The sequence below is a fragment of the Mercenaria mercenaria genome, chromosome 4 (genome assembly GCF_021730395.1).
Source record: "Mercenaria mercenaria strain notata chromosome 4, MADL_Memer_1, whole genome shotgun sequence".
In the NCBI taxonomy this organism is placed as follows: Eukaryota; Metazoa; Mollusca; class Bivalvia; order Venerida; family Veneridae; genus Mercenaria; species Mercenaria mercenaria.
The window spans coordinates 36,125,549-36,140,578 of NC_069364.1; the positions used below are offsets into that span (position 1 = coordinate 36,125,549).

The 15,030-nt window shown below is 38.4% G+C and overlaps 1 protein-coding gene across 2 annotated transcripts in view; it reads left to right on the forward strand.

Annotated features, from left to right (window-relative positions):
• LOC123551446 (inner centromere protein A-like) overlaps positions 1–15,030 on the forward strand; it is a 176,924-nt gene that overhangs the window by 78,895 nt on the left and 82,999 nt on the right. For both annotated transcript variants that reach the window (XM_045340386.2, XM_045340385.2), the window contains 2 exons: positions 8,520–8,642; positions 11,362–11,548. In XM_045340386.2, the coding sequence (XP_045196321.2) occupies positions 8,520–8,642; positions 11,362–11,548 (310 nt within the window). The remainder of the gene's footprint in view (positions 1–8,519; positions 8,643–11,361; positions 11,549–15,030) is intronic.

The window sequence follows — 15,030 nt, forward strand, 5'->3', positions numbered from 1 at the left end:
CAAGTTGATGCAAAAAATCGGGTATTATAAAAGCACGAGAATCGAAACATGAATGAAAATTTTCACGGCGTTTTGATCGTGCACCTGTTAGATTTACGAGTTTCGGACATGTAAATTTCGGATATAGCTAAGTTTATACTTTATTTAGAAATTCATGAAAATGATAATGCAAGAATCAATTTCCTTAAATAATTACTGTTTATAAGTTACAGCTAGACCCACAGAAAGTGGATATATATAGGCAGGAAACTGAATGCTATGCCGATTTTTCTCCTTAAATTCCTCAACTTCTCCCTAAATTCTGTGGAGGGAGAAGTCACTTTTCCCTAAAATTTTGACCTAGGATGATCCCTGAGTACATGTTTTAGTAAACATGTTTTAAAACATAAAACATGGCTAAAATGCGAAAATATGACATTGTGATCATTTTCCAGGCCACATACTACTTAAAGAATAACAGAAATTTATAAGACAGATAAAGCTTTGGAAACGATAACAAGTATTACGCAAGACTCATTAATTTTTGCAACATCGTAAAACAGCTTAGACCTTGTCAATAATAATTTAAAGTAAAAAAAAGTTGCATGGCTACCTTAGTATCATTTGCTTTAATCTGGCGACAAACTAAATGAAGAGTTCACCTTGCAAATCAATTTGTTTTTTATCATGGAAATATAATGTTTTCTTCGTGTAGATATTTTTTTTTAAATGATGTTCACGATTTTTAGAATTTTTCAAACTTTCCGAATTGATTTTGGCAATTCAGCAGAAAAACAGACAAAACATGTGCGCAACAGCTTAAATACATGTTGGGCTAGCAATTTTGTGCCACAGCTTTGCAAAGAAAACAAGTGTAAAAACTCCAGTCAGTAAGTTAGCTGTTTTATAGAGGACTGTATACGGGGTTTCCTAACGACATATATATTTTCTTATAAAAACGTTTCGGAATCGGCTAGTGCCTTCACAAATATATACATGTAGAAGAAATTCCTGCGTCTATGGAAACTAAATGAAGCTAACTGGACAATGATATGTTACTGATACAAAGGCACTACGTTGCCACCGGATAATGAAATGGGTAATTGTGATTTATAAATATGCGAATCACAAGAATTTTATACAATTGTTTTACTACATTGTATTTGTATGAGCAAAGAAAAATTCGACTAGTTTTAGGGAAAAGATTCCATACAGAGAATTTGTTCTCAATTCAAGCATGTTTTCGTTTTTCTGGAACTCTCGTTAGCTGCAATGCATTCTATTTCTTTTCCCTGTTCAGTTTTGATGCTTATGCAAAACGGCCATTACAAGTGAATGAAATTATTATCCGAGGTCTATATAAATTTGTTAAACAATGGCACGCTGGCATAGTGGTAAGCTCTCCAGCTTTTATGCACGTCACCATGGGTTCAAATTCAGCTCAGACCATCAATTTTAATTCAATGTAATGTAAATGTATCCACATTACCTGTATTTTTTTCGTGTGAAGGTGACAGTTTTTTTAATTGTCCGTTTAATGAACAAAACACTTGTCCGACTCGTGAAGATTTTAGTTGACATTTCGTAGGACGGTTTTGCGGAACTTTTATGCATGAAGAAGAATATTAATGTTGAATAGTAGAATAGTTTTTCATGAAAATGAACGAAAATCAAGATATAAAAGCGTGACAATTTTCCCGTCATGAAATACGAAATGATACGGTAACACAGAGGACTCGATCCTACAACGAGATTGATCTGCTCATGCGATATTAATAAATAAATGTACTTATTGCTTTTTCAGTGATTATCGTTATTAAGGTTCGGACACTGAAAATTAATTAAGGAAACATACGGAATATTCATGAGTTCTAGGTCAATTATAAACGTCACGTGCCAGTTGAATACACGGCGGGAAAGTGGAAGAATCAATCAGTTTCCACGGATTTTATCGACATCTACACAAGTGCGAGATACAGTAAATAATCAGTGGCACGATTCCATTATGTCAGGACATCTTGATTGACAATTCTTTCGGCGATCAACAACGCTCTCAATGAAATTTAAAGCATGATCCAGACTGCAAATTCAACGAGAAGATACGTGACAAAAAGAATATTTAATGAACAAAAATAAGAAAAATGATCATACTATTTTGATCAAGAAATTTTTGGACCGGCACAATTCTAGTAGGTCGGGCGGAAGCGGCAAACAAATAAAATTTTAATTTAGGCCCTGTCAAAATAGCATAGTCCTTAAGTATTAAAGAACTTGAATTCACTAGAGTGTGAATGTTTTTAAGAGCAGTAAAGTGGTTAAGTAATAATACATATCAAAAATTCTGTCTGAACTGAAATGTTGCTGTCCTTTGTTGTAGGAAAGCTGCAAACACAATTTTTAGCTCGACTTTTCAAAGAAAAAGTAGAGCTATTGCACTTGCCCAGGCGTCGGCATCACGGTTAAAGTTTTTGATAAAGTCAAATATCTCTGTTACTAGCAAAGATATTGACTTGAAACTTAAAATAGTTATTTACTATCAAAGTCTACACCAGGAGAAACAATCCCCATAACTCTGGTTTGAATTTTGACAGAGTTATGTCTCCCCCAGGAGACATATTGTTTTTGCCCTGTCTGTCCGTCCGTCCATCCGTCCGTCCGTACGTCACACTTCATTTCCGAGCAATAACTGGAGAACCATTTGACCTAGAACCTTCAAACTTCATAGGGTTGTAGGGCTGCTGGAGTAGACGACCCCTATTGTTTTTGGGGTCACTCCATCAAAGGTCAAGGTCACAGGGGCCTGAACATTGAAAACCATTTCCGATCAATAACTAGAGAACCACTTGACCCAGAATGTTGAAACTTCATAGGATGATTGGTCATGAAGAGTAGATGACCCCTATTGATTTTGGGGTCACTCCATCAAAGGTCAAGGTCACAGGGGCCTGAACATTGAAAACCATTTCCAATCAATAACAAGAGAACCACCTGACCCAGAATGTTGAAACTTGATAGGATGATTGGTCATAAAGAGTAGATGACCCTTATTGATTATGGGATCACTCCGTCAAAGGTCAAGGTCACAGGGGCCTGAACATTGAAAACCATTTCTGATCAATAACTAGAGAACCACTTGACGCAGAATGTTGAAACTTCATAGGATGATTGTACATGCAAAGTAGATGACCCCTATCGAATTTGGGGTCACTCTATTAAAGGTCAAGGTCACAGGGGCCTGAACATTGAAAACCATTTCCGTTCAGTAACTTGAGAACCACTTGACTCAGAATGTTGAAACTTAATAGGATGATTGGTCATAAAGAGTAGATGACCCCTAACGATTTTGGGGTCACTCTGTGAAAGGTCAAGGTCACAGGGGCCTGAACATTGAAAACCATTTCCGGTCAGTAACTTGAGAACCACTTGACCCAGAATGATGAAACTTCGTAGGATGATTGGTCATGCAGAGTAGATGAACCCTAACGATTTTAGGGTCACTCTGTTAAAGGTCAAGGCCACAGGGGCCTGAACATGGAAAACCATTTCCAATCAATAACTTGAGAACCTCTCGACCCAGAATGTTGAAACTTCATAGGATGATTGTTCATGCAGAGTAAATGACCCTTATTGTTTTTGGGGTCACATTTAAAGGTCAAGGTCACAGGGACTGAACATTGATAACCAGTTGACCCAGAATGATGAAACTTCGTAGGATGATTGGTCATGCAGAGTAGATGAACCCTAACGATTTTAGGGTCACTCTGTTAAAGGTGAAGGCCACAGGGGCCTGAACATGGAAAACCATTTCCAATCAATAACTTCAGAACCACTTGACCCAGAATGTTGAAACTTCATAGGATGATTGAACATGCAGAGTAGATGACCCCTATTGATTTTGGGGTCAGTCTATTAAAGGTCAAGGTCACAGTGGCCTGTTCATGTAAAATCATTTTTGGGATATAACTTGAGAACCACTTGACCTACAATGTTGAAACTTAATAGGATGATTGGACATGCAGAGTACATGACCCCTATTTATTTTGAGGTCACTTGATCAAAGGTCAGGGTCACAGGAGCCTGAACAGTGACTTGAGAACCACTAGGCCACGAGTGTTGAAATTTAGCGGGATGACTGGACATGCCAAGTAGATGATCCCTATTGCAGCCAACCATCAGTGTCTCTTTGACTTTCGCTCCTGACCCCTATTGACTTCTTGCCTATAGGACTTTGCATTGGGGGAGACATGCGCTTTTTTACAAAAGCATTTTCTAGTTATGCCCCTTTTTAACTTAGAATTTTTGATTAAAGTTTTTGATTCAGTCAATATCTCTGTTGCTATCAAAGCTATTGACTTTAAACTTAAAATGGTTATCTACTATCAAAGTCTACACCAGGAGAAACAATCCCCATAACTTTGGTTTGAATTTTGACAGAGTTATGTCCCTTTTTAACATAGAATTTTCAGTTAAAGTTTTTGATAAAGTCAAATATCTCCGTTACTATCAAAGCTATTGACTTGAAACTTTAAATAGTCATCTACTATCAAAGTCTACACTAGGAGAAACAATCCCCATAACTCTGATTTGAATTTTGATGGAGTTATGCCCCTTTTTAACTTAAAATTTTCGGTTAAAGTTTTTTAGCTCACCAGAGCACAAAGTGCTCAAGGTGAGCTATTGTGACCGGTCATTGTCCGGCGTCGTGCATCGTACGGCGTGCGTCAACATTTGCCTTGTGAACACTCTAGAGGCCACATTCGTGGCCTAATCTTTATGAAACTTGGTCAGAATGTTAGTCTTGATGATCTCTAGGTCAAATTCGAAACTGGGTCTTGTTCGGTCAAAAACTAGGTCAGTAGGCCAGATCAATGGAAAAGCTTGTGAACACCCTAGAGGCCACATTTGTGACCCAATCTTAATGAAACTTGGTCAGAATGTTTGTCTTGATGAACTTTAGGTCAAGTTCTAAACTGGGTCATGTGGGGACAAAACTAGGTCAGTAGGCCAGATCAAAGGAAAAGCTTGTGAACACTCTAGAGGCCACATTTGTGGCCCAATCTTAATTAAACTTGGTCAGAATGTTTGTCTTGATGATCTCTAGGTCAAGTTTGAAACTGGGTCATGTTGGATCAAAAACTGGGTCAGTAGGCCAGATCAAAGGAAAAGCTTGAGAACACTCTAGAGGCCACATTTGTGACCCAATCTCCACGGAACGCGCATATATAAAAAGTTGTGTTTTAATATCACATGAGTGCGAGAATCTCTCTGTAAACACACGTTTTCTTTCCTGTTAAACACCCCGAAAAAGTGACAATAACAGCAGTTTTATGCTAGAATATTGAAACATCTTCAAAAAACATGGCAGCCAGAGGGAGTTGTAATTCAGGGTTGCCACTTTCCTTGAAAATTCAAGGGAAAATGTTTTTGTTTTCAGGGTCAGTGAATTGTCAGGGAAATCTTGATAGTGGTCAGTGAAAAATGAAATTTTAGAAAAATCAGGGAAAGGTGAAGGAAATATGAAATTCTGGGTTGGTGTTTAAAATGTTCCGTGGCTATGGCAGTCTTCAAGCAGTATTTATAAGTATTTCCAAACACATTTTGGTGTAATTGTGTATAAACATAATTTAAATATGTTTGAATCAATTTCTTTTTAGCTCACCTGTCACGGAGTGACAAGATGAGTATTTGTGATCACTTTTCGTCCGTCCGTAAACTTTTACTTTAAACGACATCTCCTCATAAACCGCTAGACCAATTTCATCCAAACTTAACAGGAATGATCCTTGCGTGGCCCCCTTTCAAAATTATTCAAAGAATTGAATTCCATGCAGACCTCTGGTTGCCATGGCAAACGAAAGGAAAAACTTTAAAAATCTTCTTGTCCAAAACCACAGGGCCTAGGGCTTTGATATCTGGTGTGTAGCATCATCTTGTGGTCCTCTACCAAAATTGTTCAAATTATCCCCCTAGGGTCAAATATGGCCCCGCCCCAGGGGTCACATGGTTTATATAGACTTATATAGGGAAAACTTTGAAAATCTTCTTGTACAAAACCACATGGCCTAGGGCTTTGATATTTGGTATGTAGCATCATCTAGTGGTCCTCTACCAAGATTGTTCAAATTATCACCCTAGGGTCAAATATGGCCTCGCCCCGGGGGTCACATATTTTATATAGACTTATATAGGGAAAACTTTGAAAATCTTCTTGTGCAAAACCACAAAGCCTAGGGCTTTGATATTTGGTATGTAGCATCATCTAGTGGTCCTCTACCAAGATTATTCAAATTTTCCCCCTAGGGTCAAATATGGCCCCGTCCCAAGTTTTACATAGACTTGTATAGGAAAAAAAGTTTAAAAATCTTCTTATCTGAAACCACAACACTTTAAATAGACCTTTGATATTTGGTTTGTAGCATTGTCTTATGGTCCTCAACCAAAATTGTTCAAATTGTGTCCCTTGGGTGAAAAGAGGCCCTGCCCTGGGGGTCCCAAGTTTTATATAGACTTATATAAGAAAAAGCTTTAAAAATCTTCCTGTCTGAAACCATTCGACCTTTTGATATTTGGTATGATGCATTGTCTAGTAGTCCACTACCAAAATTGTTCAAATTATGCCCCTTGGGTTAAAAGGGGCCCCGCCCTGGGGTCACTTAGTTATTATGTGAGTTATATAGGAAAAATACTCAAAAAATCACCTGATCCTATTTCCAAGACTGTTTAATTATAATTATCTGATGACCCCTAGTAATATGATATCACTTGACTGTGACCTTGACCTACTGACCTACTTTCTTGTTTTTTAAGATACAGTCTTGAAATTTTGATGACATACACAGTTTTGCACACAAATCGTAAAACTGAATTTCATTGACCATGAATGTGACCTACTGACTTTCTTAATATTTTATCATCAGTTTGACATTTGAAACATGTAGCTCATATTAATCAGGTGAGTGATCCAGGGTCATCATGACCCTCTTGTTTATGTTAACTTTGGAATTTTGAAGATTGAAAGGCTTTGCAACCCTAAAAGGGTGGATTGGACAGCTGTAGGGGAGGAGGAAGCCGGAAAAATATGGTGGTATTGGTCAGTGAAAAGTATGGTTTAGTCAGGGAGAAGTCAGGGAATTTCATTTTCTCAACTAAGTGGCAACCCCGTCATTTTCCCTATATGTATGTAGTGGAAACTTTAAAAATCTTGCCCCATTTGTAAATGATTTCAAAAAGGGTGTGTAAAAAGTTTGTTCCAGTTTTAAAGTGAGCTGAAATAATAGAAATAAAGAACTAGAGAAAACTGATATTTATGCCCGCCTTCAAAGGAGGGGGGCTATATTGTTTTGCATGTCAGTCGGTCGATTGGTATGCAGACCAATCCATTTCCGGGTGATAACTCAAGACACTTGGGCCTAGGATCATGAAAGTTGATAGGGAGGTTGGTCATGACCAGCAGATGATTGATTTTGAGATAAGTAGGTCAAAGGTCAAGGTCACAGTGACCCAGAACAGTTAAACAGTTTCCGGATGATAACTTAAGAAGGCTTAGGCCTAGGATCATAAAAGTTGATAGGGAAGTTGGTAATGACCAGCAGATGACCCCTATTGATTTTTAGGTCAAAGGTTAAGGTCACAGTGACCCGGAACAGTTAAACGGTTTCCGGTTGATAACACAAGAATGCTTGGAACTAGGACCATGAACGTTGATGGGGAGTTGGATCATGAGCAGCAGATGACCCATATTGATTTCGAGGTCATTAGGTCAGAGGTCAAGGTCATATTGACCCGGAACAGTTAAACGGTTTCCTGATGATAACTCAAAAACGCTTGGGCCTAGAATCATGAAAGTTGATAGGAACGTTAATCATGACCAGCAGATGACCCCTATAGATTTTGAGGTCAGTAGGTCAAAGGTCGAGTTCACTGTGACCAAGAACAGTTAAACCGTTTCCAGACTATAAGTTGAGAACGCTTGGGCCTAGGATCATGAAACTTGATAGGGAACTTGATCATGATCAGATGACCCCTATTGATTTTGAGGTCAGTAGGTCAACTGTTCAAGGTCACAGTGACCTGGAACAGTTTAATGGTTTCCAGATGATAACTCAAGAACGTTTGGGCTTAAGATCATGAAAGTTGATATGGAGGTTAGTCATGACCAGCAGATGACGCCTGTTGATTTTTAGGTCAGTAGGCTAAAGGTCAAGGTCACAGTGACCCAGAACAGTTAAACTGTTTCTGGTCGATAACTTGAGAACGCTTGGGCCTAAGATCACGAAAGTAGTGGACCCCTATTGATTTTTAGGTCAAAGGTCAAGGTATCATTGACCCAGAACAGTAGAACTTTTGTGTACAGTGACCAAATAATTTCTGTTCCTTGTGCAGTTACTGAATGCATGAAGGGGGGCATTTCATGTTCTACGAGCTCTTGTAAAGCATCATTTTCTAAAGTTCTCAGAGTAAAATTATTGTGAATGAAAAGTTTTAGAACTTTTATCTTTTACTCCTTATTGAAGTCTGGACTTATAACATATTTTTTGTAGGACAAAGACTCGTAAACGTCAGCATGAGGAAGAGTCTGATTCTGAACAGGGCCGCCCGAAACGCTCGTGTACATCTAATTCTTCAGTTGATACTGGTCGTACCAAAATGGCAGTTAATGAGGAGTAAGCCATTTTATTTTTAGGTCAAAAAAAAAAAAGATATATGTGGTTCAGGTAACATTGCCAAAAAAAAAAAAAATAGGGCAGGTAGGTAGGAATTTTTTTTTTTTTTTTTAGTTCACCTGAGCAATGTGTGAGTTATTGTGATCGCTCGAAGTCCGGCATCTGTCTCGTCTGTCAACATTTAGCTTGTTTATGCGATAGAGGCTGTATTTTTCAACTGATCTTCATGAAATTTTGTGAGAATGATTATCTTGACGAAGTCTAGGCCAAGTTTGAAAATGGGTCGTCTGGGGTCAAAAACTAGGTCACTAGGTCAAATCAAAGAAAAACCGTGTGTATGCGATAGAGGCTGTATTTTTCAATTGATCTTCATGAATTTTGGTCACAGTGATAACCGTGATGAAATCTAGGCCGAGTTCGAAAATGGATTATCTTGGTTCAAAAACTAGATCACTAGGTCAAATCAAAGAAAAACATTGTGTATGTGATAGAGGCTGTATTTTTCAACTGATCTTCATGAAATTTTGTCAGAAGGATAACCTTGATGAAATCTAGGCCAAGTTCGAAAATGGGTCATTTGGGGTCAAAAACTAGGTCACTAGGTCAAATCAAAGAAAAACCTTGTTTATGCGATATAGGCTGTATTTTTCAATTGATTTTGATGAATTTTGGTCAGAATGATTGCCTTGATGATATCTATGTCAAGTTTGAATATGGGTCATCTGGGTTGAAAAAATAGGTCACTAGGTCAAATGAAAGAAAAACCTTGTGTATGCAATAGAGACTTTATTTTTCAATTGATCTTCATGAAATTTGGTCAGAATTATAGCGATGATGAAATCTAGGCAATGTTCGAATGTTGGTCATCTTGGCTCAGAAACTAGCTCACTAGGTCAAATTGAAGAAAATACCTGTTTACACTTCAGAGACCACATTTTTGATCCAATCTTAATGAAAATTCCATGAAATCACTAGGTGAAACATGTTTACACTGTTATGGTGTATTTCTCAGGTGAGCGACCTAGGGCCATCTTGGCCTTCTTGTTTTTTGGGTTTTTTAGCTCACCTGAGCACAAAGTACTCAAGGTGAGCTTTTATGATCGCCCTGTGTCCGTCGTCAGTCCGTCGTCAACAATTTGACTGTTAACAGTGTAGAGGTCACAATTTTGGCCTAATCTTAAGAAACTTGGTCAGAATGTTACCCTCATAAAAATCTTGGACGAGTTCGATATTGGGTCATCTGGGGTCAAAAACTAGGTCACCAGGTCAAATCAAAGGAAAAGCTTGTTAACACTCTAGAGGTCACAATTTTGGCCCAATCTTAATGAAACTTGGTCAGAATTTTACCCTCAATAAAATCTTGGATGAGTTCAGTATTGGGTCATCCATGGTCAAAAACTAGGCCGCCAGGTCAAATCAAAGGAAAATCTTGTTAACACTGTAGAGGCCACATTTATGACTGTATCTTCATGAAACTTGGTCAGAATGTTACTCCTGATGATCTCCAAGTCCAGTTTGAATCTTGGTCATGCAGGGTCAAAAACTAGGTCACCAGGTCAAATCAGAGGAAAAGCTAGTTAACATTAGAGGCCACATTTATGACCATGTCTTAATGAAACTTGGTCAGAATGTTAATCTTGATGATATATAGGTCCTTTTCAAATCTGGGTCAGATGGGGTCAAAAATTAGGTCACTGGGTCAAATCAAAGGAAAAGCTTGTTAACACTCTTAGAGGCCACATTTATTATGTATCTTCATGAAGCTTAGTCAGAATGTTAATCTTGATGATCTTTAGGTCAAGTTCGAATCTGGGTCATGTGGGGTCAAAAACTAGGTCACCAGGTCAAATCAAAGGAAAAGCTTGTTCACACTCTAGAGGCCACATTTATGACTGTATCTTCATGAAACTTAGAATGTTAATCTTGATGATCTTTGGGTCAAGTTTGAATATGAGTCATGTGGGGTCAAAAACTATGTCACTAGGTCAAATCAAAGGAAAAGTTAGTTAACACTTTAGAGGCCACATTTATGACCATATCTTAATGAAACTATCTTGATGATCTTTAGGTCAATAGGTCAGGTGAGCAATACAGGGCCATTCATGGCCCTCTTGTTTTTAGAAAACCCATGTATGAAGTATGAACTTTAATTAAACATTTGTTTTCTGTTAAATTGATTTTGACTAATGAAGTTATTTGCTTCTTAGTAACATCCTTAACTTTTTGCTATTCCTCACCACAAACCCTTTCGGCGGGGGATACCAATTCATCGAATTTGCTTGTTCATTTACAGATAAGTGTTCACATTTATTGCATATGCTAAATAAATGCATAAACAATGTTATTTACAAGAACGTATAATCCCTGCCATAGTTTTCATTTACAAATCATAAGTGTTCACATTTATTGCATATGATAAATAAATGGTATCTATCTGTTTACTCTCAGACCTTTGAATTTCATAGAAGTACTGAAGTATGTATTTAGAAAGGTAGTAACGGCATTTGTAACTACAATTTCACCAATGTCTGTATACATAGTTTGGCGACTTTGGGAAGGCTGCACTTCCCAAAAACTGTAGCTGTATGGCTTAGCTGTGGGGGAATGGGTTATGTTATTTCTGCTGGACTAAAATTTGTATTAAGTTCATATGAATTTGTGGATGGAAATTGACTGATAATTGATCAATAAAGAATTTGTTGTATTCTACTATCTATAGATCCAGTGAGGATGAAGTGGTCTCACCACCATGTCCCGTCAACAAGGTTGTCCGTCCAATACCATCTTTCTTGAACTCATTGAACAAGAACTCGCACAATCCTATCCGACCAGCAAATCTTCACACAGGTGGATTGGTTAAATCATTTATCTCTAGAAATAGTCCTGCACCAAAACCTACCCTCAAGGTAAGTGCATCAGTGTAGGACAGTATAATATTATGTGTATAAAATTATTGATTGGACAGTATTTATTTCTGTGACCTTTTTACAAATTTGAGTTTTACTTCAGATCACCACTGTAGGTTCAAACCCTAGTTGTGGGCCGATGGTCTAGTGGTAACACGCTTGACTGTCAATCCAGAGATCCGGGGTTCAAATCCCGGTCCAGGCACTGGAAATTTCTGAGATGCTCTTGAATGTCTTCCCACCTAACTAGAAGCCTGTACTGGTTCTTCCCAGGAAAGACGGCTTCGCGTGTATCGGTGCTAAACACTGGGCGTTAAAGAACCAGACTGTCTATTCACAAATAGCCAGGCTAAGTTAGCCGGATACGTCTGTATCTAAAACATTCTCTCTGTCTGTTCGTGGGGCTTTTTCTCACTCTGTCCCTCTGGTCAGATTGCTCTGTGTCTGTACTAGTAGAGGATGAATTTCGCGCCCTGTATGGCTGCGTCTGCTATATGTAAAGCGCCTTTGAACGTGTTTATCATGAAAAGGGCGCTATATTAGTTTTTTTTACACTTTCTCTTTTTTCTCCTTATCTCTGTAATTACTTGATGGATTTGTTTCAAACTTTAAATAGTTATTCCTCATCATCACCCACATCATATGGCACAAGGGCCATAACTCTCACACCAATATTTCATGAATTATCCCCCCTTTTTACTTAGAATTTCAGGTTAAAGTTTTGATGCACTTTCACTCTATTTGAGTTATTACTAAATGGATTTGATTCAGACTTAAAATAGTTTTTCAACATCATCATTCACATCATATGACACAAGAGCCATAACTGTTGCACCAATATTTGATGAATTATCTCCCCTTTTTACTTAGAATTTCAGGTAAAAGTTTTAGTGCGTTTTCACTCTTTCTCATTTGTTATGCCCCCTTTCGAAGAAGGAGGGGTATATTGTTTTGCAGATGTCGGTCGGTCAGTCTGTCGGTAGGTCGGTCAGAATGTAGACCAATCCGTTTCCGGATGATAACTCAAGAACACTTGGGCCTAGGATCATGAAAGTTGATAGGAAGGTTGGTCATCACCAGCAGATGACCCCTATTAATTTTGAGATCTGTGTGTCAAAGGTCAAGATCACAGTAACCCTGAATAGTAAAACGGTTTCCGGATGATAACTCAATACCACTTGGGCTTAGGATCATGAAAGTTGATAGGGAGGTTGATCATGACCAGCAGATGACCCCTATTGATTTTGAAGTAAGTATGTCAAAGGTCAAAGGTCAAGGTCACAGTAACCAGGAACAGTAAAATGGTTTCCGGGCAATAACTCAAGAACGCTTGGGCCTAGTATCAGGAAAAGTGAGGTTGGTCATGACCAGCAGATTGATTTTGAGGTCAAAGGTTAAGGTCACATTGGCCAGGAACAGTTAAACGGTTTCTGATCTTCTTGTCCAAAACCACATGGCCTAGGGCTTTTATATTTGGTATGTAGCAAAATCTAGTGGTCCCCTACCAATGTTGTCCAGATTATTTCCCTGGGGTCAAATATGGCCCCACCCCAGGAGTCACATGGTTTATATAGACTTAATTAGGGAAAAGCTTTGAAAAACCTCTTGTCCAAAATCACAGGGCCTAGGGTTTTGATATTTTGTATACGACATCATCTAGTGGTCCTCTACTAAGATTGTTCAAATTGTTCCCCTAGGGTCAAATATGGCCCGCCCAGGGAGTCAGATGGTTTACATAGACTTATATAGGGAAAAACTTCGAAAATCTTCTTGTCCAAACCACAAAGACTAGGGCTTTGATATTTGTAATGTAGCATCATCTAGTGGTTCTTTACCTAGTTTGTTCAAATTATCCTTCTAGGGTCAAATATGGCCCCGCCCCGGGGGTCATATGGTTCATATAGACTTACAGGGAAAAACTTAAAATCTTTTGTCCATAACCTACTGTACATCATTCAGATTGGACCACATACATAGTTTTCAGAGGCAAGATGAACCTTGACATAAGTTGACCTTGATCTTGACCTATTGACCTACTTTCACATTTCTGTAGCTACAGCCTTCAAATTTGGACCACATGCATAGGTTTGTGAACTGAAACAAACTTTGACCTTGTTATTGACCTAGTGACCTACTTCCACATTTCTCAAGCTACAGCCTTCAAATTTGAACCACATGCATATTTTTGTGTACTGAAATAAGCTTTGATCTTGAGAAACATTTTGGAGTTACGGCCCTTGAATTATCGAAAAATTGGCCTTTTTACTCATGTCCTCACTCTTAATCAAACATTGCTAATCCGATCTTCACCAAACTTGAACAAAATGTGTTTGACCATGAGACCTCAGCCAAGTCGATAACTAGCCAAATCGGTCGAGGTATTTTGGAGTTACGGCCCTTGAATTATCGAAAAATCGGCCTTTTTACTCTTGTCCGCACTCTAAGTCGAACATTTCTCATCCGATCTTCACCAAACTTGAACAAAATGTGTTTGGCCATAAGACCTTACCCAAGTTCGATAACTAGCCAAATTTGCCCAGGCACTTTTGATTTATGGCCCTTGAATTACTGATTGGATCCACTCATCCAGACCATCTAATTGGATCCACTCGTCTAAAACATCTAGAGAAACTAACATTTTTCATAGGGGCAGTTGTGGGAGACATGCGCTTTTCTCAAAAGCATCTCTAGTGTTTTGTACTGAAATGAAATTTGATCTTGAGACCTTCAAATTTGGAACATTCAAAAATGGCTCAGTGGTGGGCGCCAAGATCAATCTGTGATCTCTCGTTAGGTTAAAAGGTTAAAGGTCAAGGTAATATTGAACCAGAACAGTAGAACTTTTGTTTACAGTGAGCATATAATTTTTGTTCCTTGTGCAATTATTGAATGCATCAAGGGGGGCATTTCGTGTTCGACGAGCTCTTGTTGTACCCCCCGACAACAAAGTTGTAAAGGGGGGTATACTGGTTTCAGGTTGTCTGTCTGTCTGTCTGTTTGTCTGTCCTTAGACTCAATCTTGTGCGCACCATCTCTCCTTATCCCCTTGACAGAATTTAATGAAACTTCACACAAGTGATCAGTACCAACAGTAGTTGTGCATGGGGCATGTTAGGTTCTTTTAGAAAAAAAATTGCAGAGTTATGGGACTTTGTTTTTTTTGTTACTATACTATATACATAGACACAATCTTGTGCGCACCATCTCTCCTCATCCCCTTGACACAATTTAATGAAACTTCACACAAGTGATCAGTAACAACATTAGTTGTGCATGGGGCATGTTAGGTTCTTTGAGAAAAAAAAATTGCAGAGTTATGCGACTTTGTTTTTTTGTTACTATACTATATACATAGACACAATCTTGTGCGCACCATCTCTCCTCATCCCCCTGACACAATTTAATGAAACTTCACACAAGTGATCAGTAACAACAGTAGTTGTGCATGAGGCATGTTAGGTTCTTTCAGCGACAAAAATTGC